Here is a 27,973-nt window from a genome sequence, read left to right as displayed (position 1 = left end):
TATGACGTCATCTTCGTGCGGCCTCCCGGAAGTGCGCGCTGGAGTCAGAATGGCGCAGAAGTGGATCGGCGGCTGCAGCTCAGGTGTTGTTTGATGACAAATTCACCGAAAATCACCGGAAACCGGAGACCGGAGCGCGAGGTGGACGGGGATCTCGCGGAGGACACGCGCCGCCGTCGGGGACGCACACACGCGCAGTGAGTGTCCGCTACGCTTTGCGAGCCCCGCGGCTAGCATGCTAACGTGTTGAGTCACGGGGGTCCAAGTCCGCGAGCAGCCTCGCCGCGAGCTTCGGAGCACCCCAGGCCCGCCCGCAGGAGCCCTCCCGGCGGCCATGCTGCCGCGGCCACGCTGCCGCGGAGAAATTCAGAGGACCGCTAGCCTGTTAGCACTGCTCTTCCTATGTTAGCATGCTAACAGAGAAGCTAGCCGTCCGCTCAGGGGAGCCGGGGTCCACCTGACGTCATCAATGTGTTTGTCTTTGTTGTGGGAGTTTAATCACGTGGTTCACCGCGTCGCTGTCGCCCGTGCTCCTCACCTGAGTTCACAGGTTGCTTAGTTATTCCGCCACCAGGAGGGGCTGGTCAGAGTGACGTCATCCGACATAGCTGGACTCATCTCCACAAGGGGTGGGACAGAGGTCCAGGTAGCTCATGTGAACATGCAGGTTATATAGCAATCAGAAGTTTGGTGGTTTGAGCCCTGGGTGCCAAAGTGCCTTTGAGCAAGACACTGAACCCTGAGTTACTCTTTAGGTGTGTGTGTGTGCTTTAAAGTGCTTTGAGCACTCCAGTAGTTGAATCAGACCTGTCCATTTACAGACAGCTGTTAGTCAAAGAGGCTACGCCCCCAATAATGCAGGTTATTACCCAGGCATGTTTTCCACACCCTGTCAGGTGTTAAACATGGCCGTCTGTGGGACAGAGTCAGAGAGACTTTATTTATCCCCAAGGGACAATTAAGATGCAGACAGAGGCCCAAATACAGTGGGCCTCTGTTGGGTGTCAGAGGGATCGCAGCAGAGGTTGCACACCTGCAGGCCAGGTGAGACTTGACCAGCCTGAGCCTCTGTGTTTTCAGACAAAGATCTAGGAGGCGGGGCTTAAGATCCTATTTAGGCAATTTTAACACAGATTACAGGTTTTATTATTACCTATCAGCTGACATAGACTCTGTGGCCCAGCAGCTAAGACTGCATGTGATGCTCCTGCTGAGTCACTGCAAACAGTGAACACACCTGTTCAGCCAATCACATTAATGCCCTCTGATTTGATTTCAGGTCTCCTTTATCAGGCTGTGGGACAGGAAGTGTTCATGTTTCCATGGAAACAGCTGTAATGTGTAGCCGTCATCTTAGAGACAAAGAGCAGCACTGAGTGCGCTCAGACACCAAATCATTCGCTGTAAATCAAATTTTATTCTCCCGCTCTGTGCTGAAGATTCTGCTGCTTCAGCTCTCAGATCATCATCATCATCCTTGATCATGGCTTTGATTGGTGCAAGCAGCATTCACAGGGTCATTCTGTGAGGAGGAAGAGTCGCATGACATGCAGAATACCCCTGTTTCATGTGAGTGCACACTGAGCCTGAAGCAGAGAGCCCAGGTTATCAGAGAGAGTTAGCTCTGACTGAGGTTAGGTTTTGTTGATCTAGTTAACTCAAAGAAAGCCTGGATATGTTGCACCTCCTCCGTAGTCATGGCCCTCTTACAACAATTCACCTGAACAGGTGTTTGGCCCTCTGTTAGACAGGTGGAGACTGCATTAAAGGTCGAAGCTCTGTCTGGACCCAGCTGTGTGTGTTTGTGTGTGTGTCAGCAGGTGATGGCGGAGCGACGAGGCGAGTGTTTGTGGAAGAAACACGTGGCGGAGCAACTCAAGCTTAGAGACCGAGAGCAGAGACAGGCCTTCGAGGAGATCATCCTGCAGTGTGAGACACACACTCTTTCTTTAACCCTCTGTACTCGGTAGAATTCCCTGGAATGTTCCAGTTTCCAGAGGTTCAGATAGAAATCTTAAAGTTATTTTAAGAACTGCTGTAAGGCAGCAGCTGTAAGTTGGTTTGAAGTCAAAGATCGCAAGTAGCTGAGCTATATATGAACATTTCTTCATCTTCCTCCTTAAGTCTGAAGTGAAGTCAGAGCTCTAAAGCAGCGGTCCCCAACCACCGGGCCTCGGACCGGTACCGGTCCGTGAGTCGTTTGGTACCGGGCTGCGAGAGTTGAGGCTCAGGTGTGAAATGTATGGTTTTCAGGGTTTATATCGGTTTTCAGCGTTATTTTGTTATCGTTTTTATCGTTTACTCGGTTTTCCTGGGTCTTTTCACGTGTGTTATGAATAAATTTTCTTTTTTTGGTACCGGTACTAGTTTTATTTTGTTGTATTTAAAGGCCGGTCCGTGAAAATATTTTCGGGCATAAACCGGTCCGTGGCGCAAAAAATGTTGGAGACCGCTGCTCTAAGACACACAAACCTGCATGAACACACTCAGTTAGATTAATTCAATTCAATTCAATTTTATTTATATAGCGCCAAATCACAACATAAGTTGCCTCAAGGCGCTTCATAGATACAGAGAAAAACCCAACAATCATATGACCCCCTATGAGCAGCACTTTGGCGACAGTGGGAAGGAAAAACTCCCTTTTAACAGGAAGAAACCTCCAGCAGAACCAGGCTCAGGGAGGGGCGGGGCCATCTGCTGTGATTGGTTGGGGTGAGAGAAGGAAGACGGGATAAAGACATGCTGTGGAAGAGAGACAGAGGTTAATAACAGATATGATTCAATGCAGAGAGGTCTGTTAATACATAGTGAGTGAGGAAGGTGACTGAAAAACTCAGTGCATCATGGGAATCCCCCGGCAGCCTACGTCTATTGCAGCATAACTAAGGGAGGATTCAGGGTCACCTGGTCCAGCCCTAACTATATGCTTTAGCAAAAAGGAAAGTTTGAAGCCTAATCTTGAAAGTAGAGATAGTGTCTGTCTCCTGAATCCAAACTGGAAGCTGGTTCCACAGAAGAGGGGCCTGAAAACTGAAGGCTCTGCCTCCCATTCTACTTTTAAATACTCTAGGAACAACAAGTAGGCCTGCAGAGCGAGAGCGAAGTGCTCTAATAGGGTGATATGGTACTACAAGGTCATTAAGATAAGATGGGGCCTGATTATTTAAGACCTTGTATGTTAGGATCAGGATTTTGAATTCTGGAAGCCAAAGCAGGAGAAATATGCTCTCTCTTTCTAGTCCCTGTCAGCACTCTTGCTGCAGCATTTTGGATCAGCTGAAGGCTTTAAGGGAGTTTTTAGGACATCCTGATAATAATGAATTACAGTCGTCCAGCCTGGAAGTAATAAATGCATGAACTAGTTTTTCAGCGTCACTCTGAGACAGGATATTTCTAACTTTAGAGATGTTGCACAAATGGAAGAACGCAGTCTTACATATTTGTTTAATATGTGCGTTGAAGGACATGTCCTGGTCAGAAATGACTCCAAGGTTCCTCACAGTGTTACTGGAGGCCAAGGTAATGCCATCCAGAGTAAGAATCTGATTAGATACCATATTTCTAAGATTTTCAGGGCCGAGTACAATAACCTCAGTTTGATCTGAATTAAGAAGCAGAAAGTTAGCGGCCATCCAGGTCTTTATGTCTTTAAGACATTCCTGCAGTTTAACTCATTGGTGTGTGTTATCTGGCTTCATGGACAGATAGAGCTGGGTGTCATCTGCATAGCAGTGAAAATGTATGCTATGTCTTCTAATGATGCTGCCTAAGGGAAGCATGTATAATGTAAACAGAATTGGTCCTAGCACTGAACCCTGTGGAACTCCATAATTAACCTCAGTGTGTGAAGAGGACTCTCCATTTACATGCACAAACTGGAGTCTATTAGATAGATATGATACAAACCACTGCAGTGCAGTACCTGTAATACCTACAGCATGTTCTAATCGCTCTAATAGGATATTATGGTCGACAGTATTGAATGCTGCACTGAGGTCTAGCAGGATTAGACCCACATGACTACGCCCTGCCAAACAACAGCAGGAGCTGATTAGAAGCTAGGCTTGAGTGTCCTAAAAATCACACTTCCACTCTGATGAAGAATGACTACGTTCTCAGTTCGACTCGTGTTGGTCACCAAGTGTCCAACAACGTAAGCTCCACTGACAGCAGCTAACAGCAGTTAGCAGAGGCCGTCGGCAGCACAGAGCAGTGTGCCCACAGAAGCACTCAGCGACACATCAACTCATCGCAGTGAAGCCTTTCAGAGCTCTGCTTCGTAGGTTGCTGTGGTGACGCCCCCTTGACATTAACACGGTGCTGACTCCCATGTTGGATTTAAACATGGCTGCAGCTCACACACCTGTACAGTTGACTGGAGCTGTCGTGTCGGCGCTCAGGAGGACCTGACTAACCCTGAGTGCAGCTGACAGAAGGAAGCTCCACCCACACACTTGTCAGCCACCTACAGCGTAGCGTCCATGTTGTTTGAGTTGTCATAGTTGTTGATGTATTGATGGGTTTTCAGATAACCGTCTCCTGGAGAAGGCGGACCTGCAGGCTGTTCTATCGGAGCGTTACCAGGCCGACAAATATGACGTTCAGAGAGGCCACGAGTCCAGGTGAGTGTAAGGCGTGCTGGTGTGTGCTGTCACTCGTCGGCGTGTTGTCTAACGTGTCTCTGTGTCCCGTGGCAGTGCGGCGGACTCGAGTCGCAGCGACGCTCTGCAGCAGGAGATGGCTCAGATGAGGATTCGGCACCAGGAGGAGCTGACGGAGCTGCACAAGAAACGAGGCGAGGTGAGTGCTTGCCGGCATGCCGCCAAGCCTGAGGCGTGTGTGCGGGGAGGCGGGGTTAGGGGGACGTACAGGTGCAAGTTACTGAGCTGTGTTAGTGCACACGGTAAGGGAAAACCTGGAGTGTTTCCTGTGTGACACGCTCAGTTTGCTCCTCAATAATCCGGCAACAGAGTGACTACTCGCAGCGCCGTGACATTGTTTTAAACAGACAGTGGATGGAGGCTTCTTTGCGTGTTTGCCGACGCGCTGTGGCCGCTCACATGTTGGTGGTGAAACAAGGCTCTGCTTCACCCACACACCGCTGGCCCACCCAAGACTGAAGTGCCTCTTTGTGCCACGCCCACTGCTTAAACCGCCGCCAGGTCTGTTTTCCTGAAGCTGCCTGAAACAGGTGAGGATGACAGGACGTCAGTCGCAGGGACGTGCTCGCAGTTCTGATCATGTGAGGGAATTCGCAACTAATCACATGATTCCTGACCATCACTAACAGGAAGTGATGTCACAGTGATAGTTGATACTTTCTGTCAGCTGACATCCTCTGACTCATGGAAACTCTGAGCTGCTGACATGTGACACACGAGGCTTTATAGCAGGAAGTGTGAATGTTTGACTTTCAGTTCTCCCTCCTGCTGCAGCTCATCACAGTGAGCGAGGGCTGGTGGAGGTGCAGTCGTGTGCTGGAGAGCTCCACCTCTGAATACTGAGTGCTGATGGCGATGATGTCACAGCTCCAAATGGAGCGTAAAGCTGTTTCTGGCTTAATTTAGTACATCCTAATTTGCTGGTTGTTGTCATAACAATGCGTCCGAGCGAAATAATTAGTGTGCGTCACAAACGCTACAACAAAGGTCGATAGCGTTTCTCCAGACTCAGGGGAACACTCATCGAGTGACGCCACTGACCAGCGAATCGGTGACATGTAGTCTGATGACGACACATTTTAGTACCTGCTCAGTTCACTTGGAACCCCGTTCGTACAGGTACTACAGAAGTATCTGGTACTACGAAGGTACCACGTCCTATGACCTAATGCAAAACCTTGAAAAGCAAAGACCAAGACAGACTTTTAATTAGACTCAATCAAGAACCCACCCACCACTTTAATCACACTCTAGATCTTGTTTTAACATATGGCATAGAAACTGAACATTTAAGTGTTTCCTGAAAACCCTCTCCTGTCTGATCATTTCCTGATAACATTTACATTTACAATAATTGATTACACAGCGGTGGAATGCCAGGTATGGAACGCCAGGACTGCCATAATGAATTAATTAAATACACCATTAAATAATTAATTAAATGTGGCAATAATTAATTAAAATTGGAATTAATTAAATAAATAAATAGTTATGACACATGTAATTAATTAATTATTGACACATTTAATTAATTATTGACACATTTAATTAATTATTTAATGATATATTTATTTATTTCATTTTGGCAGTCCTGGCGCCTGGCTCTCATCATGAAATAATCTGTCAGCCTCACCCATCAAACTCAGGGGGCGGGGTTAACGCTAATCGAGTCAAAACCATTGCTTTGGCCTGGTGGCCATTGTTTCTAGCACACAACAACCGGCATGTAGAAGCTAACAGAACTGAACTTTGAAAAACCCTGTTTGTGTGTCACCAAATACCGTTTTAATATTTTTTTTAGCCGAGAATGTAGTGGTTTAATCTTCATGTGTCTGGTCGGTTTGTCAAGATACAGCCTCTTTGCAAAAGTGTTTCGATGATTTCGGAGATGTCTGCCCAGTCTCACGGCAAAGCGTGGGATAAATGGCCTGGCCTGTATTTATATAGCGCTTTACTAGTCCCTAAGGACCCCAAAGCGCTTTACATATCCAGTCATCCACCCAGTCACGCACACATTCACACACTGGTGATGGCAGCTACATTGTAGCCACAGCCACCCTGGGGCGCACTGACAGAGGCGAGGCTGCCGGACACTGGCGCCACCGGGCCCTCTGACCACCACCAGTAGGCAACGGGTGAAGTGTCTTGCCCAAGGACACAACGACTGAGACTGTCCGAGCCGGGGCTCGAACCGGCAACCTTCCGATTACAAGGCGAACTCCCAACTCTTGAGCCACGATCGCCCGGGATAGACCCGTTCGCCTCGCAAGCAATCCCACCGACAAAGCGCAGGCCCCGGTACACAGCTGTAGTAACCCCCGCTGACTTCTTTTACTGAGGTTATATTTTTCGGTGTTTTATTTCCTGATGTTCTTATGTGTCCTACGTGTTTCAGTCGCCAATTCTGAATTATAACTAACATTAAAAACATGTTTAAGGAGGAGAGAGAGCAAATAAATCTGTTTAACATCTGATCTTTGGGTTTTTGTTCAGTAATCAGCGTGACCTGTGTATAAACACATAAAAGAGATAACTTTGGTGTTTCCGTCATGTAGTAACTGCTGGCTTTAACTGTACAAAGGTTGTTCCACACTATGAAACACATACAGACTTCATGATGTTCGGCTAATATTTTTATTGTGAATATTAATCATGCTGACCTCGCTCTGTACACCACGCAGCGAGGTCAGCATATCCACGATATCCACGATATCCTCAGCTCCATGAGTTAACACAAAGTTTCCCAGCTGACTATCTAACTTCCAACTATTCCAGAGACGTGAAAATATACAGCATAAAGAAAAGTGTAAGAGACTCAGCAGCAGATTAGAATAACAGTTATACATTTAATAAATCACCAAATGAATCCAAGAAACGAGCAAACCTGAGTTTGTATTCCCTCAGCTGCAGACTCGCTGCTGTTTAAATGTTTGAAAAGGAAGATTAGATATAAAAAAACGTCAAACATAGACTCAGTCTGCCTTCACATTTGATATGAGGCCAGCACGTATAGTGGCCTCAGCAGGCTATTACTGAAATACACGTGCTATATCATAAACTATGATATAAATAGGGAGGTCCTATTAACATGTTTAGTTTTAAAGGACACCGCTCATGAATGAGACTAAAGGCAGGAAGGTATTAGTTTTCTTCTAACATCCAGAAGTCTGCACGATGTGTTTCATAGTTTGTAACAAGCCTTTGACAGGTAAACATAACATGACCGAAAAAGAAAAAAAAAAGAGAGAGAGAGTTGACATAAGAAGAGAAAATGCTCTCAATTATGGAGACAGACAAATGGTTCATTTATGTTTGACGTGTGTTTATTCCTCCCTAAATATCGTCGGTGAAGTTCGCCATGCATGTCAGATTTTCCTGCGCATTTTTATACCTCTGCCAACAGAGAGAGAGAAAAAATCACATTCTAACAGACAGCTGGTGCTTAGAATACAGTTGAATAACTATTAAAAAACAGATGATATTTAGATGATAGTTCAGTCTAACACATGTGCCAGTGAACCATTAAACGTCTGTGAAACTATGCAGTTATGAAACGTAACTTTAACCTCAGCCAAACTGATTTGCTCAGTTGTAAATAAAACAGCGAAGTAAACGTGACCCGACAGACAGAACCTGAGTGAATGAAGTCCAGCGTTTAACCACTGAGAGCTAAAACTCAGCTGAGGTTTCAAAGCTGTGTGCCGGTGATTGGACATCAGCCGCCGATGAAGCTGTTCGCCTATAAAGTGCTCTGTAAGGAAACGAGCTCCAGCAGCTCTGCGCTCGGGGAAAACACTATATTTACTTATCTTGTGCAGAAAAATGCGCTGACATTGCGTTATATCGAGCACCGGCTGCCCAGTTAAACTGTGACTATCACCAGGTAACGTGGGCGTGTTTCTTGAATTAGCAGCAGGTGTTAAACAGCTGACAGATGAGGAAGAGGAGGATGCATGCAGGTAAACTGAGGGTCTGTTGAGCTGATCGCTGGTTTCGTGAGAAAAATGTCAGCTCGTTCTTTATGTTACAGAAGCACAGAGACACAAGACCAGGCGGAAAGAGACGATCGTTCGGTGAAAATGAGAATCTGCAAATGCAACATGTGGAACACGGAGAGTGGAAAATGTAAACAAACCGGTTAACGTAACCCCCTGGGTGCACTCTGCATGCTAATTGTTAGCAGAGCTAGTGAAATCTCGGAAAACATCTGAGCACTTTTGCAAACATGTTCTATGTTGACAACCTGACCAGACGTACGTCGCGACATTCGCGGCTAAAACACTGTTAAAAGTGTAGCTGGTGACAGAAAAATGGGGTATTTTAAAACTACACCACCACCATTGCTGCCTGTGATTTGATCTGCATTCTGGGATACCTGACTGCCCCAAGTCTACACAAGCAATCGATTATCTAGGATCGACCTGTTTTGACTTACTTTGCACGGCAACCAATCAAATGTTAGAGAAGCTGCATGGGCAGCGTTAACCCCGCCCCCTGAGTTTGATGGGTGAGGCTGACAGATAAAATTATTTCAAGATGAGAGCCAGGCGCCAGGACTGCCAAAATGAAATAAATAAATATATCATTAAATAATTAATTACATGTGTCAATAATTAATTAAATGTGTCAATAATTAATTAAAATGTGAAATACATAAATAATTAATTAAATGTGTCAATAATTAATTAATTACATGTGTCATAACTATTTAATTAATTAATTCCAATTTTAATTAATTATTGCCACATTTAATAAATTATTTAATGGTGTATTTAATTAATTCATTATGGCAGTCCTGGCGTTCCATAGCCAGGACCTATATAATGAATTAATTTAATACACCATTAAATAATTTATTAAATGTGGCAATAATTAATTTAAAATTAATTAAAATTTTAAATTAATTAAATAAATATTATTGACACATTTAATTAATGATTTAATGTTGTATTTATCCATCCATCCATCTTCATCCGCTTTATCCGGGGCCGGGTCGCGGGGGCAGCAGCCTAAGCAGAGAAGCCCAGACCTCCTTCTCCCCAGCCTCCTCCTCCAGCTTATCCGAGGGAACACCAAGGCGTTCCCAGGCCAGCCGAGAGATATAATCTCTCCAGCGTGTCCTGGGTCTGTTGATCGTCAGTCCTGCTGCTTCACACTCTGCTGCGAACCATTCCAGTGCGAGCTGGAGGCCATCACCCGATGAAGCCAACAGAACCAAATCATCCGCGAAATGCAGAGATGAGATTCTGAGGCCACCGACGTGAAAGCCCTCCGCCACTTGGCTGCGCCTAGAAATCCTGTCCATAAAAATTATGAACAGAACCGGAGACAAAGGGCAGCCCTGGCGGAGCCCATCACCCACCGGGAACGAGTCCGACTTATTGCTGGCAATGCGAACCAAGCTCTTGCAACGGTTGTATAGCGATCGAATGGCCCGTAGCAATGGGCCAGACACCCCATACTCCTGCAACACCTCCCACAGGACACCCCGAGGGACACAGTCGAATGCCTTCTCCAAGTCCACAAAACACATGTAGACTGGTTGGGCAAACTCCCATGCACCCTCAAGTATCCTTGAGAGGATAAAGAGCTGGTCCAGTGTTCCGCGACCAGGACGAAAACCGCATTGTTCCTCCTGTATCCGAGGTTCGACTAGCGGACAAACTCTCCTTTCCAGCACCCTGGCATAGACTTTCCCAGGGAGGCTGAGGAGTGTGATTCCCCTGTAGTTGGAACACACCCTCCGGTCCCCTTTCTTAAAGATAGGGACCACCACCCCGTTCTGCCAGTCCAGGGGTACTGCTCCTGATCTCCACGCAACATTGTAGAGGCGTGTCAACCAGGACAGCCCTACAACGTCATTCCGTTTGGGCTGTTGATACCTGTCAGCTGCCTCCGGAGTCCCACAGGCTAACCAAGCCAGATAGGACTCCTTCTTCAGCCTGGTGGCTCCCCTCACCTCTGGTGTCCACCATTTGGTTCGGGGATTACCACCACGGCAGGCACATTGGCCACAGCTCAATGCAGCAGCTTCAGCATTGGAGACGTTGAACATGGTCCATTCGGACTCAATGTCCCCAGTCTCCCTCGGAATGCTGTTGAAGCTCTGCCGGAGGTGTGCGTTGAAGATTTCATGGACTGGGGCCTCTGCTAGACGTTCCCAGCACACCCTCACTACGCGTTTAGGTGCACCAGGTCTGTCCAGCGTTCTCCCCCGCCACCTGATCCAACTCACCACCAGGTGGTGATCAGTTGACAGCTCAGCCCCTCTCTTTACCCGAGTGTCCAGAACATATGGTCGCAGGTCTGCTGATACGATTACAAAATCGATCATCGACCTGCGGCCTAGAGCGTCCTGGTGCCACGTGCACTTATGGACACTCTTATGTTCGAACAAGGTGTTCATTATGGCTAAACTGGGATTTGCACAGAAGTCCAATAACAAAACACCACTCGGGTTCAGATCAGGGAGGCCGTTCCTCCCAATCACGCCCCTCCAGGTCTCGCTGTCATAACCCACATGAGCATTGAAGTCTCCCAGCAGGACAACAGTCTCCAGGTGGAGCACCTTCCAGCACCCCACCCAGGGACTCTAAGAAGGCTGGGTACTCTGAACTGCCACTCGGCGCATAAGTGCAGATGACAGTCAGGACCCATTACCCGACCCTAAGGCGCAGGGAACAAACCCTCTCATCCACCGGGAAGAACCCCAACGTACCGGCAGCAAGCCGAGGGGATATTAGAATACCCACCCCAGCCCACCGCCTCTCACCAGGGGCAACTCCAGACTGAGACAGAGTCCAGCCCCTCTCCAGGAGACTGGTTCCAGAGCCCAAGCCATGCGTAGAGGCGAGCCCGACTATATCTAGCCGGTACCTCTCAACCTCACGCACTAACTCAGGCTCCTTCCTCACCAGAGAGGTGACATTCCATGTCTCAATTGCCAGTCTTGGTAGCCGGGGATCAGTTCGCCAGGGCCTCCGCTCCTGGCCACCGCCCAGCACACAATGCACCCGACCCATATGGCGCCTCCTGCGTGTAGTGGGCCTGCGGGAGGATGGGCCCATGTCCCCTTTTCGGGTTGTGCCTGGCCGGGCCTTAGTCCATGGGGCCCGGCCACCAGAAGCTCGCCCTCGGGCACCCTCCCCGGGCCTGTCTCCAGGACGAGGCCCTGGTAACCCTATCCCTGGCAGGGTAAACTGTTCCCTCGATGTTTTCTTCATAAGGATCTTCTGAATCGCTCCTTGTCTGGTCCCTCACCCAGGACCAATTTGCCATGGGAGACCCTACCAGGGGCTTTTGCCCTGGTAGGGTCTCCCATGGTCTGGGACACACAGACCCTCCACCACGATAAGGTAGCGATTCACGGAGAGAATTGTATTGTTGTATTTAATTAATTCATTTTGGCACACTTGACTCCTTCAGGTCTCACCATAAAATCATTTGATCTGTCACCCATCAAACCCAGGGGGCGGGGTTAACGCTGATCGAGTCAAAACCGTTGCTTTGGCCTGGTGGCCATTGTTTTTGAAGGCGTTTCTGCACACCAACAACCAGCATGTTGAAACTAACATTTACTGAGGTTATATTTATCGGGATTTTATTTCCTGATGTTTGTATGTGTCCTACGTGTTTCAGTCGCCAATTCTGAATTATAACTAACATTAAAAAACATATTTAAGGAGGAGAGAGAGCAAAAAAATCTGATTAACATCTGATCTTTGTGTTTTTGTTCAGTAGTCAGCGTGACCTGCCTATAAATACTTACTTAGTACTTAGTTCCTCCTACGCCGAGCGGCGCATCGGGCAGCTAGTGATCTCCATCGATGTCGGTCAGCAGCGACTGCTTCAGCTTCGTCCCAGGCAATGTCGACAGTTCTCAGGTCGTCCATAAATGTTCGACGCCATGTGGTCTTTGGTCGGCCTTGCTTTCGCTTGCCAGTTCGTGGACGCCATGTCATGGCAATCTTAGCTGGGCGATGAGGGGGTAGGCGTAAAATATGTCCCGCAAAGCGAAAGCGTCTTTCTGCAACAACATCGGCTAATGGGCGGGTGCCTGCTCTTCGTAGGACCTCCTCATTTGTTATTCGGTCCCGGTAGGAAATTCTCAGGATTCGCCGCAAGCCACGTTGTTGAAGCACGTTCAGGTGTTGAATAGTTGCACTTGTTGAGCGCCAGGTTTCACTAGCGTAAAGTGCAGTAGGGAAGATAAATGCATAAACTTTATTAAAAGAGATAACGTTGGTGTTTCCGTCATGTGGTAACTGTTAGGTTTAACTGTACCAAGGTTGTTCGACACTGTGAAACACATACAGACTTCATGATGTTTGCCTCATATTTTTATTGTGAATATTAATCATGAGGGTAAACGGCCCTGTACACCACGGAGCGAGGTCAGCATCTCCACGATATCTTCAGCTCTCTGAGTTAACCGTTTCACAGCTGGGTCACATGAAAGTGTCGGCAGCATCAAACTAATCTAACTGTCATCTATGAATAATTCACGGGTCATATCAATATTATTTTACAGAAAATCATCCTTATTACGGCCAACTATTCCAGAGATGTGAAAATCTACAGCATAAAGAACACAAAAATATAGCAACGCAACACTGTAACAGAGATGAACGCGTCAGTTTGTTACAGATCAAAGTGGAATGAAAGTGATTGGTTGAACAGGTGTTCGTGATCTGTGTTATCTGTGTTTTCATCAGCGTAAGAGACTCAGCAGCAGATTAGAATAACATTTGTACATTTAATAAATCACCAAATTAATACATGAAATGATCAAACCTACTCCGACAGTTCAGAATCAGAATACTATATTGATCCGTAGAGGAATTTATGTTGGTTACAGTTAGGGCTGCACAATTTTGCATAAAATAAGAATCACGATTTTTGTGCTTAGAATTGAGATCACGATTCTCTCACGATTTTCTTTTCCAATATAAACATTTATTGCACTTATTAACTGCACATCAACTTCGTAACAGTTGAGACTGAACATAAAAACAGTAAATGAACATAAAAATAAATGTCTCACATTTTGTCATTGCTGCAAAATGTACTGCTTGTAATTCCGTCTCGTGTTCGACGCTGCGTGTATAGAGCAGGTACTGCAACAATAGAAAAATAGTTGCGGGACGGCACTGTGTAGCGTTTGTCTAGGGTGTTGATCATTTTCCTAAATCCCTCATTTTGCAGTGTTGATGGGAGCCATATCTTTAGCCAGGTGATAAGTGATAGACTCCGTAATTTCTTTGTGCTTGCGGGAGTTCAGCGGGTATGGGGAAGCGCTGTATAAGGTTCCGTTATTGATGTTTGGGTGGTTGACCGGGACTGATTTTCTTCTGTCACTTTCTTGACCTTTACAGCTTCGTCATCTCTCAGGTCTGGGCCTCTTTGCTTAGGCTGCTGCCCCCGCGAACCGGGGAAGCGGAAGAAGATGGATGGATAGATAGTATTCTGTAATGGAATACATTTTAAAAGTAACCTTCCCAACACTGCGGATGCGTTATCGTTGGGAATGTCCTGGTGCATCCATGATTTGGGGAAACACTCCTGGTATTCCTTCTGACTCCATACCAGCGCTGAGAGCTCATCGATTTTATTTGATATCGGCAGACACGGGTTGTACCTCCTCCTCGCTTTGAGCCACCGCTGTCTCACCGCCTCCTTCCTTCTTCTTTTCTGTCCTGCGTTCACATTTGATATGAGGCCAGGACATAGTGGCCGTGTCCTGTTTTAAGATCATACATGTAAAATTGTTGTCTGACCTGCGTCATTCCAGCCGCTCAGAGTCCGTGGTTACCATGGTTACGGCATAAGCAGCTGTGACGTAAACAGCTGGCACAGCGGAAACCTACCAGCGACATGAGTATTTACAGTGGGGCAAAAAAGTATTTAGTCAGCCACCGATTGTGCAAGTTCCCCCACTTAAAATGATGACAGAGGTCAGTAATTTGCACCAGAGGTACACTTCAACTGTGAGAGACAGAATGTGAAAAAAAAATCCATGAATCCACATGGTAGGATTTGTAAAGAATTTATTTGTAAATCAGGGTGGAAAATAAGTATTTGGTCAATAACAAAAATACAACTCAATACTTTGTAACATAACCTTTGTTGGCAATAACAGAGGTCAAACGTTTACTATAGGTCTTTACCAGGTTTGCACACACAGTAGCTGGTATTTTGGCCCATTCCTCCATGCAGATCTTCTCGAGAGCAGTGATGTTTTGGGGCTGTCGCCGAGCAACACGGACTTTCAACTCCCGCCACAGATTTTCTATGGGGTTGAGGTCTGGAGACTGGCTAGGCCACTCCAGGACTTTCAAATGCTTCTTACGGAGCCACTCCTTTGTTGCCCGGGCGGTGTGTTTTGGATCATTGTCATGTTGGAAGACCCAGCCTCGTTTCATCTTCAAAGTTCTCACTGATGGAAGGAGGTTTTGGCTCAAAATCTCACGATACATGGCCCCATTCATTCTGTCCTTAACACGGATCAGTCGTCCTGTCCCCTTGGCAGAAAAACAGCCCCATAGCATGATGTTTCCACCCCCATGCTTCACAGTAGGTATGGTGTTCTTGGGATGCAACTCCGTATTCTTCTTCCTCCAAACACGACGAGTTGAGTTTATACCAAAAAGTTCTACTTTGGTTTCATCTGACCACATGACATTCTCCCAATCCTCTGCTGTATCATCCATGTGCTCTCTGGCAAACTTCAGACGGGCCTGGACATGCACTGGCTTCAGCAGCGGAACACGTCTGGCACTGCGGGATTTGATTCCCTGCCGTTGTAGTGTGTTACTGATGGTGACCTTTGTTACTTTGGTCCCAGCTCTCTGCAGGTCATTCACCAGGTCCCCCCGTGTGGTTCTGGGATCTTTGCTCACCGTTCTCATGATCATTTTGACCCCACGGGATGAGATCTTGCGTGGAGCCCCAGATCGAGGGAGATTATCAGTGGTCTTGTATGTCTTCCATTTTCTGATGATTGCTCCCACAGTTGATTTTTTTTCACACCAAGCTGCTTGCCTATTGTAGATTCACTCTTCCCAGTCTGGTGCAGGTCTACAATACTTTTCCTGGTGTCCTTCGAAAGCTCTTTGGTCTTGGCCATGGCGGAGTTTGGAGTCTGACTGTTTGAGGCTGTGGACAGGTGTCTTTTATACAGATGATGAGTTCAAACAGGTGCCATTCATACAGGTAACGAGTGGGGGACAGAAAAGCTTCTTACAGAAGACGTTACAGGTCTGTGAGAGCCAGAGATTTTCCTTGTTTGAGGTGACCAAATACTTATTTTCCACCCTGATTTACGAATAAATTCTTTACAAATCCTACCATGTGGATTCATGGATTTTTTTTTCACATTCTGTCTCTCACAGTTGAAGTGTACCTCTGGTGCAAATTACTGACCTCTGTCATCATTTTAGGTGGGGGAACTTGCACAATCGGTGGCTGACTAAATACTTTTTTGCCCCACTGTATGTTTGTCATTGCAAAAGAACCGTCTGAATGGTTAACTGAAGTTAACTTGGCTATCTCAGATAACGGTAAACATAACATGATTGAAACATAAAAAAACACAAATCAACCTCATTTATTTTAGTTTAGTAAACAGATTCTCTCAGCTGTAAATAAAACAGCGAAGTAAACGTGACCCAACAGACAGAACCTGAGTGAATTAAGTCCAGTGTTTAACACTGAGAGTTAAACCTCAGGTGAGGTTTCAAAGCTGTGTGCCGGTGACATTCGCCTATAAAGTGCTCTGTAGGGAAACGAGCTCCAGCAGCTCGGCGCTCGGGGAAAAAACTATACTTACTTATCTTGTGCAGAATTATGTGCCGACATTGCGTTATATCGAGCACCGACTGCCCAGTTAAACTGTGACTATCACCAGGTAACGTGAGCTGTGTCCCAAAACCTAGGCTGCATCCTTCGGGGGACCCAGCCTTCGTGGTCTACATGGGCCGGGTCCTTCAGAGACCGAGAAGGCCGGAAGTGCGAAGCTGTGAAATTGGACGGTCTAGCCTTCAGATCTGTGTCACCGCTGTGTGGGTGTAGTTTAATGAACTCGGCCGTCTGCTCCTTGCTATCTAAATATAACAGGACACTGGCGTAAACTCTCGACCATCTCACACTTCTGTTTAATCAGTTTTCTGTTTGACATTTATTCAGCTGTGTGAAAACCACCCAATGGATTAATAAAGTTTTATTTTATCTAATCTAATAACTTTGATCTCAACCTAACCGATTTACTCATGAACAAATCAAACAGTGAAAAAAGCCCAACAATAACATTTTTAGGTTGTCTAAGTGACTTATATATCACGTTTAACCTGAGTAGCGAAAGACGGCGGTGATCTGAAAATGATGTGCCGGGAGTTGTGGGGTTCTCGGCGGCTCCAGTGACCCCCGAGCTCCCTTCAGCTATCGAGCTGGTGGGTAAGGCAAGGCGAGGCAAGTTTATTTGTATAGCACAATTCAACAACAAGGTGATTCAAAGTGCTTTACAGAGACATTAGAAACAAAAACAGACAAAAAGCATGATTTAAAATTGATTAAAACAAGCAAGCAAACAAACAAACTAATTAAGATAAGATAGAACTTTATTAATCCCTCGGGTGGGTTCCTCTGGGAAATTCGACTTCCAAAAAAAGCACAGCAACGACCGAAGTTACAGTTACAGAATTGTTATATATATATATATATATATATATATATATATATATATATATATATATACATACATACATACATACATACATACATACATACATACAGAGACAAATATAAATAAAGTATACAAAGGGGATAAATAGAATAAATAGGAATAAAAAAATAAAAATACAAGTGAATTAACAAACAAACAAACAAAAACAGTATATAAAATCAAAACGGATAAAATCAGAACAATAGATAAAATCAGTAGTTAAAATGTAAGTTTTGAAGTTTAAGCTTAAAAGTAAAACAGTGTGGATTTGGTGCTTTATTCAAATGCAGCTGAGAACAGGTGAGTCTTCAACCTGGATTTAAATAAACTGAGTGTTTCAGCTGATCTGAGGCTTTCTGGGAGTTTGTTCCAGATATAAGGAGCATAAAAGCTGAATGCAGCTTCTCCGTGTCTGGTTCTGACTCTGGGAACTGATAAAAGACCGGATCCAGATGACCTGAGGGATCTGGAAGGGTAGCAGACGTCTCCGAAAACGTCGAAGCACTTTTGCAAATATGCGATATCTTGATAAACCGAGCAGATATTTGAAGTTTACACAGCTACTTTCTCGCCTGAAAATGTGTTAAAACTTTATTTTGTGACCCAGAAAGATTCATAAGAGTAATATTAGAACTAACTAGCTGCCGCCATTGTTGGAAACCGGAATTGGCTGGGCCGCGCTATGAATTCTGGGATATGTTGGGCCACAAAGGATGCAGCCTACGTTTTGGGACACAGCTATGGTGTTTCTTGAAATAGCGGCAGGTGTTAAACAGCTGGCAGGTGAGCAGGTATGCAGGTAAACTTGAGGGCCTGTTGAGCTGATCGCTGGTTTCGTGAGAAAAATGTCAGCTTGTTCTTTATGCTACAGAAGCACAGAGACACAAGACCAGGCGGAAAGAGACGATCGTTCAGTGAAAATGAGAATCTGCGAATGCAACATGTGGAACACGGAGAGTGGAATATGTAAACAAACCGGTTAACGTAAAAAAAGAAAAACAGTTAAGATGAAACACCGGGGCTGTGAGCTCGGTGCACTCTGTCAGCTGACTGTTAGCGGAGCGAGTGACATCTCTGACAACATCTGAGCACAAACATGTTGTATGTTGACAACCTGACCAGACGTGAAGATTACACCACGACATTCGCGGCTGAAACACTGTAAAAAAGTGTAGCTGGTGACAGAAAAACGGGATATTTTAAAACTTTACACCACCACCATTGCTGCCTGTGATTTGAAATGCATTCTGGGATACCTGGCTGCCCCAAGTCCACACATCCAATCGATTATCTAGGATCGACCTGTCTTGACTTACTTTGCACGGCAACCAATTAGATGTTAGAGAAGCTGCAGTGGCAGTGTTAACCCCGCCCCCTTAGTTTAATGGTGAGGCTGACAGATAAAATAAATTCATGGTGATAGCTGAAGGGGACAAAAGCGCCAAAATGAATTAAATAAATGCATCATTAAATAATTAATTAAACATGTCATAAATATTTATTTAATTAATGATTGCAACATTTAATTAATTATTTAATGGTGTAGGGTCTACCTGACAATGTGAAGCGCCCCGAGGCGACTGTTGTTGTGACGCTGTATTTAAAAAATAAAAAAAAAAGATTGAATTGAAAACTGCGCCGAGTCGATCCGAGTAGGTACAAAAGGGTCTTTGTGTTTGTGTGTATGTTGTTTCCTCTGACTTGGTCATGTGACAGTCCTGTAAACAGCTGATTGGTTATTTTCCTGTTTTTGTCATCAGCTGGCCCAGAGCGTGATCGAACTGAACAACCAGATCCAACAGAAGGACCGAGAGATCCAGAACAACGAGGCCAAGTCAGACACACGCACAGTAACACACACACACACACACACACACACACACACACACACACACACACACGCAGTAACGCAGACCCTGCCTTTGTGCTGCCCCCTGCAGGATGCTTGAGTACCAGCAGCAGATCTCCAGCCTGGAGGGCGACTGCCGTGAGCTCAGGAGCTGCTTGCAGGTAGGACCGCCTCACGTGGCTCACCTGTGGTGTAGCTGTGACGGACAGGTGGAGTCACTCCCTCCCACCTGTGACCAGTTCTATTATACTGACCAATAACTGTTGTCATTGTTTTCATCTGTAAACCGAGTAAGATGATGAAGGTCAGTGATGAGCAGTAAAAGGTCTGATTACCCACAATCCCCTCCTGCTGCCCTTTGGCTCCCAGCAGCCCTGCTTTCTGCTCCCATCGTGCTCCAGTGATGCAGCGGTGGTACCGGCAGCTGCTGACACACAGGATGCGACATCACACCGGGGCCTGTACAGAGCTCCTACAGCCTCTCTGTGATGATGTCATCCAACAGAATCTCAGCACGGAGCGTCGGGCTGAGGAGGAGGAGCAGGGAGCTGATCTCAAGTTTTCAAGCTGAGACCTTCGTTGCCCAGAACGTGCGAGCGTCACCCGTCAGAGCAGTGAGGTTAACGTAACTTCATGTTTCACAGGACCTGGAGAGGGCGAACCAGACGCTGAAGGACGAGTACGACGCCCTGCAGATCACCTTCTCCGCCCTGGAGGAGAAGCTGAGGAAGACCACCGAGGACAACCAGGAGCTGGTGTCGCGCTGGATGGCCGAGAAGGCTCAGGAGGCCAACCGGCTCAACGCCGAGAACGAGAAGGACAGCAGGTAGGCAGGGCGGCTGGAGGCGGGAGGAGGTCTGCTGCTGCGACTTCAGGTCATTTTCATCTGTGTGTGTGTTTCAGACGGCGGCAGGCCAAACTGCAGAAGGAGCTTGCTGACGCTGCCAAGGAACCGCTGCCCATTGAGGCGTGCGTGTCTGAGTTTGTATCAGATGAGATGTCCCAGAGAAATTCCCATGGTTACAGCAGACGGGAATAAATAAAGGAACAACAGTGACAGGATTTCCTCTCACGCCTGCTCACGTTGCTCTGCTTCTCCGCAGGGACGACGACATTGAGGTGCTGACTGAGGACGCCGGGAAGGCGGGGGGAGAGACGTCGCCGAGCCGGCCGCTTAGCAGGACTCCCAGGTGAGGCCGCACGTGCCCGCTGACCATTGACCTCTACGGAGGTTCAGCATGTGTGTGACGATGTGTCTCTGCCCGCAGTAAGAAGATCTCCCAGCAGCCTCCCGGGGGGCTGCTTGACTCCATCTCCCTCATGTTTGGGTATGTGTGTGTGCGTCTGTGTGTGTGCGTGTTATTGTATCTTTATTTCAGACATACACAAAAAAAAACAATATATACAAGTGCACATACTTGCATTTACGTGTATAAATAGGAATATATCTGTAAATACACACACGCATGTGCTCAGACAAATAAATAAAACAAATAAAAAACAGTCTAAATGACATGAAATGACAATTTTTAAGTCTGAAATGGAGTAGGAAGAAGTATAACATAGTTATTAGTCCCTACCCCAGTGTTGAACCCCACTGTTCACTGTTAGCCTGATTCCTGTCATCACTTACCCCACACACTAAACAAGGAATGAAGGACGTGTGTTAACATAGCTACAGTGATAGCTACAGTTTAATTAAAGTACAATGGCTGATCAACTTCATCAGTTTCTTCCAAAAACACTTTTCGAAACATCTTTATAAACCGACCAAGGCTTGAACATTGCTGTAGGTCCACAGGAAAACTGTTCCACAGTTTTACCCCACAGATGCTAACACAAAAGGTTTTAACACCTTTGTCTTCAGGTTTAGTTTTCCCTTCGATTCATAGTCCCCTTCTCTGTCAAAAACATCCTCTGTTCATTTCCTGGTAACATATTGTATCTGGCTTTGCACATCATTTTTGCAGTTTTATGTTTATAAGATCCATTAACTTCAAAATCTTTAATTTCAAGAACATGATGTTAGTGTGCTCTCTAAATCCTGCTTCAGTAATCATCCTGATTGCTTTTTTCTTTTTACATAAAGGTTGAAGTGAAGTTTTGTGTGTATTTCCACACAGTATTCCAAATATGGCAGTGTAAGTGAACAGTAAAGTACCCGGGGTGGAAGGCACAAAATGTTTAGCTTTACTCAGAACAGAGATGCTTCTGGACAGTGTAGCTTTATGTGAGGTTTCCAGCACATTTTGTTGTCTATTATCACACCCAGAAATTCTGTATGAGAAACGTACTTCAACGTTATTTATCAATTTCCAAACAACATAAATGTAGTTTTATTCAAATTTAGTGAAAACTTGTTTCTGTCAAACCATGTTTTCAGTTTAATCATTTCTTGTGTGACAATTTCCAAAAGCTGCTGTGAATTCTCTCCAGCACAAAAATAGTTGTATCATCTGCAAATAAAATAAACTGTAATATATCAGATGTTTTACATATATCATTGATGCACAGGATAAACAGCTTTGGTCCCAATGCTGACCCCTGTGGAACTCCACAATGTCCAGGCACTCTGATATTCACCAAGCTTCACAAATTGTTGCCTGTCTCTCAAATAACTCCTGACCCACTCGAGCACCACTCCTCTAATGCCGTAGTGCTCCAGTTCATCAAGTAATATTTCATGATTGATTGTGTCAAAAGCTTTTTTTAGGTCAATGAAAACACCGACTGTGTCTTTGATCTGTTTTATTAGTGATCTTTTCAATAAGAACCATTAATGCCATGTTGATCTGTTTGGTCTGGGACCATACTGACTGTCCATTATTATCTCATGTTTGTGTGTGTGGCCGCATGTGTGTGGGGGCTCCTCTGTATTGGAGCGTCTAGCTTGCACACGGCGCCTCCAGGTGACCGTCGTTGTCACTTGTCGATAAATGAAAGGTGACCGTTTGTTCGTCCTCAGCAGGCGTCGGAGCGCCAACTCTTTCAGCACTTCACCGGAGAGCAGCGAGGCCCCGTCAGGCGTCTGCGCTGAGGTCCGCGTGCCAACCACGGCGCTGCAAGTCTTCGTAAGTACCGTCACTCTTCGTCATCGTCGAGATGACTTGCACGGCCGTCTCTCAGTCTGCGCTCTCTCTCTCTCTGAGCGTTCAGGAAGCCCACGACGGCGAGGTGAATGCTGTGAGGTTCAGCCCTGGCTCCCGTCTCCTAGCAACTGGAGGGATGGACCGCAGGGTGAAGCTGTGGGAGGTGGTGGCAGGTGAGTGGAGGCGGGGTTTAAACAGGAAGTTGTTTTGCTTGCACAAGGATGTTTGATTGAATAACCCTGGAGCTGCAGCAGGTCACGTGACTAAATCACTTCCTGTGATTGCGTTCAGGTCACTGTGAGCCCAAAGGAGCTCTGACCGGCAGCAACGCGGGAATCACCAGCATCGAGTTCGACAGTGCTGTGAGTGTACGCGCGGCGGAAGGATACTGCAGCGTTACTTCCTGTTCAGACTGACCTGCTTTCCTGTGTTTCAGGGCTCCTACCTGCTCGCCGCCTCCAACGACTTCGCCAGCCGGATTTGGACCGTGGATGACTACAGACTGAGGGTGAGCGCGTCCAGCTGTCACACAGCTGCGTCACACACGCTCGCCGTAAATCCAACCGTGTCAGCAGATTAGTCAGCTGAGCTGTTCGAGTAACCTTGGCTACGGCGGCTGCAGTAGGACGAACAGCCCGCACGGAGCAGAAAGGTTCCACGTTGCCTCAGAGCAGCCGGCGCCGTGTTTCTGCACCTGTTTGTGTTTGAAACACATTTTTCTGCAGTTTATTCAACAGATTTTTTTCACAAAATCAGGAAAATATTTCTAAGTAAGCGCTGCCCCCTGGTGGTCAGCTGCCCCTGTCTGCGTGCGCTGAGCTAAACCACGCGTTCTTGTCCGACAACTGAGCCCAGCAGGAAGTGGCGGCTCAGTTTCCTGGTCAGTGATGTCATGTAAAAGGTCTGAAGCTCAGCTCTTCCCCCTCGCGGCCACCATTTTGGCTCCCAGCAGCCCGGCTCTCTGCTGCCATCGTGCTCTAGTGGTGCGGCGATGGTCTCGGCAGCTGCTGACACACAGGATGTGACATCACTGCGAGGTCTGTACAGAGCTCCTACAGCTTCTCTGTGATGATGTCATCCAACAAAACCAATCAGCATGGAGCATCAGGCCGAGGGGTGGGGTCTGAGCAGTGATCTCACACCTGTTCTGAGGCCAGAAAACTGTTGTCCATCTAATGTCACCTGTCTGAATCAGGTGACGTCCCCACGGTGACATGGTCAGCTGCATGTCGCCGGGGTTTCTCGTACTGACAGGAAGTGGCAGACGTCACCTGCCGATGACCTGTGTGTGTGTTTACCTGCGCTTACCTGTGTCTTTCTGTCCGTCCGGCAGCACACGCTGACGGGTCACAGCGGGAAAGTCCTCTCCGCTCGCTTCCTGTTGGACAACGCTCGCATCGTCTCTGGGAGCTACGACCGCACGCTCAAACTGTGGGACCTTCGCAGCAAAGTCTGTACGTGAGTGCACGCTCGCTCGGTCTCAGTGAGTCCTCACCCAAGCTAACTGTCGCTCACCTGTGCAGGTATGAAGACGGTGTTCGCGGGCTCCAGCTGCAACGACATCGTGTGCACCGAGCAGTGCGTCATGAGCGGACATTTTGACAAGAAGGTTCGCTTCTGGGACATCAGGTGAGCGGCGCACGAACGCTGTCATCACTCAGCATCTCTGCCATTGCTCTGTGTCACGGTGATGACACGCTCGGTCTGCGTGTGTGTGTGAGATCAGGGCGGAGAGCATCGTGCGGGAGCTGGAGCTGTTCGGCAGAGTGACGTCTCTGGATCTGAACCACGATCGCACCGAGCTGCTCACCTGCTCCAGAGACGACCTGGTGAAGATCGTCGACCTGCGCACCAACGCCGTGAAGCAGACGCTCAGGTGAGGCGGGCCCAGTGTAACACAAAGCGGTCGAAGTTTGAAGGCAGCCGTGCAGGTGGGAAGCAGAAACATGGCGAGTCCATCTCACCTGAGTTGGCAGGCAGTCAGTAGGGCTGTGAGGAAATATCACCTTATATTTAAATAACCTCCAAAAACAAGAAGAAGAAGAAGAAGAATAGCTCTTTGTTACAAGAACAGTGAAAGGCAGTTTGGCATCTCCCCATGTGTGTGAAATATTATCTACTCAATGACACAGAGAAAGTTACATTTACACAAGAAAGATATGTACAAGTTACACACACGCATACATGCCATCTGAGGAGCAGGTGCAGGGGGGTCAGTGATAGTGCACATGGAGTGGTTGCTGTTGCTACTATAATACATGCAGTTTAAAGAGGAATGTTGGTTGCATCATAGTATAACTAAAAATACGGTTTATAAATCAAGTGTAAAACATGAACTCAGTGTTTTTAACGATCAACTGCACACGAGGTGGTCGGCGCCGACCTTTAACGAACAAAAAGAACATCAAGCTAAGAGTTCACGAGACAAAACGGCTGAAACAACAAAGCGGCTCTTTTGTGTGTGTAACATATAAAAATAGTCAAACTGACTGACGGTCGTACGTCAGACAAGTAAAGTACCCAGGATACTTTTGTTGCCGTAGTGACACTGAGTCACTGTTGACGTCACAGGCAGATCCACTTCCTGTGCTCCGCTGTGGTCATGTGACTGACTCATTCTGTTTGCGATGTGATGGTCAGGTGACCTCGGCCGACTCACTGTGTGTTTGTGTTCAGTGCGCAGGGTTTCAAGTGTGGCGCTGATTGGACCAGAGTGACATTCAGGTGGGTTCCTCTCATTACTTGTGTGTGTGTGGTGAGTGAGAGAGAGATCTGAGCATGCTCAGTGTGTCTCGTTCTTTCAGTCCTGACGGGAGCTACGTGGCCGGCGGATCAGCTGACGGCGCTCTGTACATCTGGAATGTGCTGACGGGGAAAGTGGACCGAACTCTAGACCGGAACCACAGGTAAGATCGTTCAGGTTTATCCACACGCCAGCGGCTTATGCCGCACTGTTGACCTTTGACCTCTCCTTGCTACTGCTGTTGCAGCTCAGCCATCAACTCGGTGTCCTGGTCGCCTTCAGGAGCATACGTGGCAAGCGTGGAGAAAGGCAGTCGCGCCATCTTGTGGTCAGACATGTGACCGGGCCCGAGGAGGCGGAGTCAGGCTGTAGGCAGCCAGTGGCGGCCCCTCTGCCATCTTCATCGTGGTGAAGATGAAGAGGATTCACTGAGACTGTGGAGACGAGCTGCCGTGTTCTGTTTCTGCAGCTTTTAATGTTCAGCATCATTTTAATGACCGGGAGGAGGCGGAGCCACATGCGGCGCCGCAGCTGCTGATGCGAGGACAGCCGTCGGATGTCAGGTGACACGTTGGAAACGCAGAGACATTTCACTGTTGACACTTCCTCTCCTCATCCTCACTCCACAGGACGCCTCAGGAAACAGGAAGTGCGTGCACCGACTAATCAGAGATTAAAGAAACTGTCGTGTGGTTTGTTCCTGTCTGCACTCGGCAATGCCTCATTTCTACCTCGCCGCTTCGCTCGCTCCAGGTACTGCTGACTTCCTGTTGTTCGTTTTCCACTGCAGACAGAACCGCGTCCTTGCTGTGGGTGTCGCTGTGACATCATCAGCAGGACAGCGTGTCGCACATCACGTGTTATGAATGCGGCGCCTGCCCGAGCCTCAACAGGTGGTCAGCACGAGCCTCAGTTCCGTCATCAGAGGGGGCGGAGTGGAAATGAGGCCGTTTGGACCGTAAAGTGAACTGCCATCAGTGATGTTTTTCCACAAACAGGAAGTGGACCTTCACATTAAACTGTGTCAGAGCACACCTGTGTGGGTTTGTGTGTTTGATTCACAGGTGTGTTACATACTGCACTAACCTCGCTGCGAGCACGGACAGATTGTGTAACCTGATGATTGTAAATGTCCTGTAAAAATCCTGATGAATAAATCCTCTGACACACGAGAGTTCTTCCACGCCGCTCGCTCTCTGAGCGCCTCATAGCGGTGGCGAGCTGTTCTTGTTCTTGAGCCCAGGTCGTCTCGTTTTACGTCTCGATGTTTCCTGTGTTCTTCACATTAAGGAGCCAAACATTCCTGCTGGAAGCAGGGCTCGCAAAATTCCCTGGTTGCCCTTCGGGTGGGCATGCTTCAGTTTTTGGTAGAGATTATTTTTATTGTATAATATTGTAAAGCAAACAAAACATCAATCAAAAAATTGTTAAAACAGAAATTACAACATCCATCCGTTTGCTTCCACTTGTCCTTTTCAGGGTCGCGGGGGGCGCTGGAGCCTATCCAGCTGTTATAGGGCGAGAGGCGGGGTCCACCCTGGTCAGGTCACCAGTCTGTCAGGGCTAACATGTAGAGACAGACAACCATTCTCACCTATGGGCAATTTACACTAATCAATTAACCCTGCAATCTGCATGAAATGACAACAACTGTATAAAATTATAATCATCATCAACTCAAATATTTGGTTGTAATTGAACAGAAATTTCTATGAACTGTGTAGAACATGAGAATCTGACATTTCCGCTGACGTCACGGAGGAGAAAATGCCACTCGACGTTGAGGCCGCAGCATCTCCTTCATCAGCGTTTTCGCGGCCTCCATTTCACTGCTCTTTGTTCTTGTCGGGATTTTATGATCCAGGTGTCTTGAACCTTTTCCAGAAAACATCCAGAAATGAATCATCGTGTCAGGGCAAAAAGATTCGGCCAGCTCTAATATGTGTGCCACACAGTGGGTTGTTATGATGTGGGGTATCCTGTTTCAGTCTCCCAGCTGTTCCTGTTTTCTCTCTTCTCTGATACCCGTGGTGTTCGCTGCTTCATCAATAGCCTCTAAAATATCTGCAGCGTTTGCACTCCTGACTGGCTGACATTTGATCATGTATGTGGACGTTACATTTGTGCAAACTGCATGCTGTGATGTCAGCAGCATCCTAACAACATAATGCAGTACGTCAGGTTTAATTTGAACCATTACAAAGAAAGTGGCTGACCAGGAGGAAGTGTGAACAGGAAGTTGTTTAAATGTTTAGCAGTCTATAGGACTTGATCCTCTGTGACACATTCATGTATTATCTGAGGCTGGATTAATTAAAAATTAAGCACATGCAGCCATATATGACTGCGTCCATGCAATAAGCGATCAGACAAACACGGCTGTGTGTGGGTCGATGTCTTTTTTTTCTCTGCCGTCAGGGTTCGAGTCCAGCTGAGAAAGAGAAGAAAGGGCCAACACAGGAGGTGAGTTTTATAAAGATCGTAAGTTATCAGAGGATAAAGTGACATTTTTCTGTCTCATGTCTTTGTCTCACATGGAAACAGTGAAGACAGGAAATGTGTCTTCGGTGCTGTTACACCATATGAAACTAGTTTCACCACTGTCAAAGGAGCTTGCAAAGAAAAGCGTCTGGACTTCTTTAAGTTGCTTGAAGACGTTTCACCTCTCATCCGAGAAGCTTCTTCAGTTCTAAGGTCAAATGGTGGAGGGTCCCAGATTTAAACCCAGTGGGAGTTTCCCCCCACAGAGGGACAAAAGGACCCCCTGATGATCCTCTAATCACCTGAGCCAAGGTGTGAAACTGGGTGTGGGTCACAATCAGCCAGGGTTTCAGGTGAGTTCATTGTGAAACCTGGCCCCACCTTATCATGCGAATTCCTGAGGTCAGATGGCCCAGGATGTGAGTGGGC

The 27,973-nt window shown here is 46.9% G+C and overlaps 1 protein-coding gene and 2 non-coding genes across 9 annotated transcripts; all 3 read left to right on the top strand.

Annotated features, from left to right (window-relative positions):
• On the top strand, positions 1–26,235 carry atg16l1 (ATG16 autophagy related 16-like 1 (S. cerevisiae)). 7 transcript variants are annotated; one of them, XM_085380365.1, is made up of 20 exons: positions 1–197; positions 1,821–1,929; positions 4,532–4,625; positions 4,701–4,803; positions 19,143–19,216; positions 19,323–19,392; positions 19,876–20,057; positions 20,135–20,212; positions 20,335–20,421; positions 20,500–20,559; positions 22,197–22,302; positions 22,388–22,493; positions 22,612–22,682; positions 22,757–22,828; positions 23,654–23,774; positions 23,844–23,949; positions 24,047–24,196; positions 24,997–25,044; positions 25,125–25,226; positions 25,311–26,235. In XM_085380365.1, exons 2-20 carry the CDS (start codon positions 1,824–1,826, stop codon positions 25,402–25,404), a joined length of 1,830 nt encoding a protein of 609 aa, XP_085236491.1. In that variant the 5' UTR covers positions 1–197; positions 1,821–1,823; the 3' UTR covers positions 25,405–26,235. The 7 variants fall into 7 exon arrangements, with proteins under 7 accessions (XP_085236491.1, XP_085236492.1, XP_085236490.1 ...); XM_085380366.1 differs by having other exon boundaries at positions 1,818–1,929; positions 22,200–22,302; XM_085380364.1 differs by having other exon boundaries at positions 1,818–1,929.
• On the top strand, positions 19,535–19,806 carry LOC146654851 (small Cajal body-specific RNA 6). Its single transcript, XR_014907419.1, has one exon.
• On the top strand, positions 23,200–23,475 carry LOC146654850 (small Cajal body-specific RNA 6). The gene has a single exon (XR_014907420.1).
• Positions 26,236–27,973: the final 1,738 nt, after the last annotated feature.

The sequence above is a fragment of the Rhamphochromis longiceps genome, linkage group LG14 (genome assembly GCF_057381845.1).
Source record: "Rhamphochromis longiceps isolate RC_006_pf linkage group LG14, R_longiceps_female_GT1.1, whole genome shotgun sequence".
Lineage (NCBI taxonomy): Eukaryota > Metazoa > Chordata > Actinopteri > Cichliformes > Cichlidae > Rhamphochromis > Rhamphochromis longiceps.
The sequence above is the reverse complement of the archived record's forward strand: the minus strand, read 5'-3'. Positions and strand labels throughout refer to the sequence as shown.

Excerpts from the sequence above, each read along its gene's own strand:
- atg16l1 (XM_085380365.1), top strand. The coding sequence starts at position 1,824 with ATGGCGGAGCGACGAGGCGAGTGTTTGTGGAAGAAACACGTGGCGGAG. Across the intron at positions 4,626-4,700 it reads CAGAGAGGCCACGAGTCCAG|TGCGGCGGACTCGAGTCGCA; the intron begins GTGAGTGTAAGG and ends GTCCCGTGGCAG. Across the intron at positions 20,058-20,134 it reads GAGAACGAGAAGGACAGCAG|ACGGCGGCAGGCCAAACTGC; the intron begins GTAGGCAGGGCG and ends TGTGTGTTTCAG.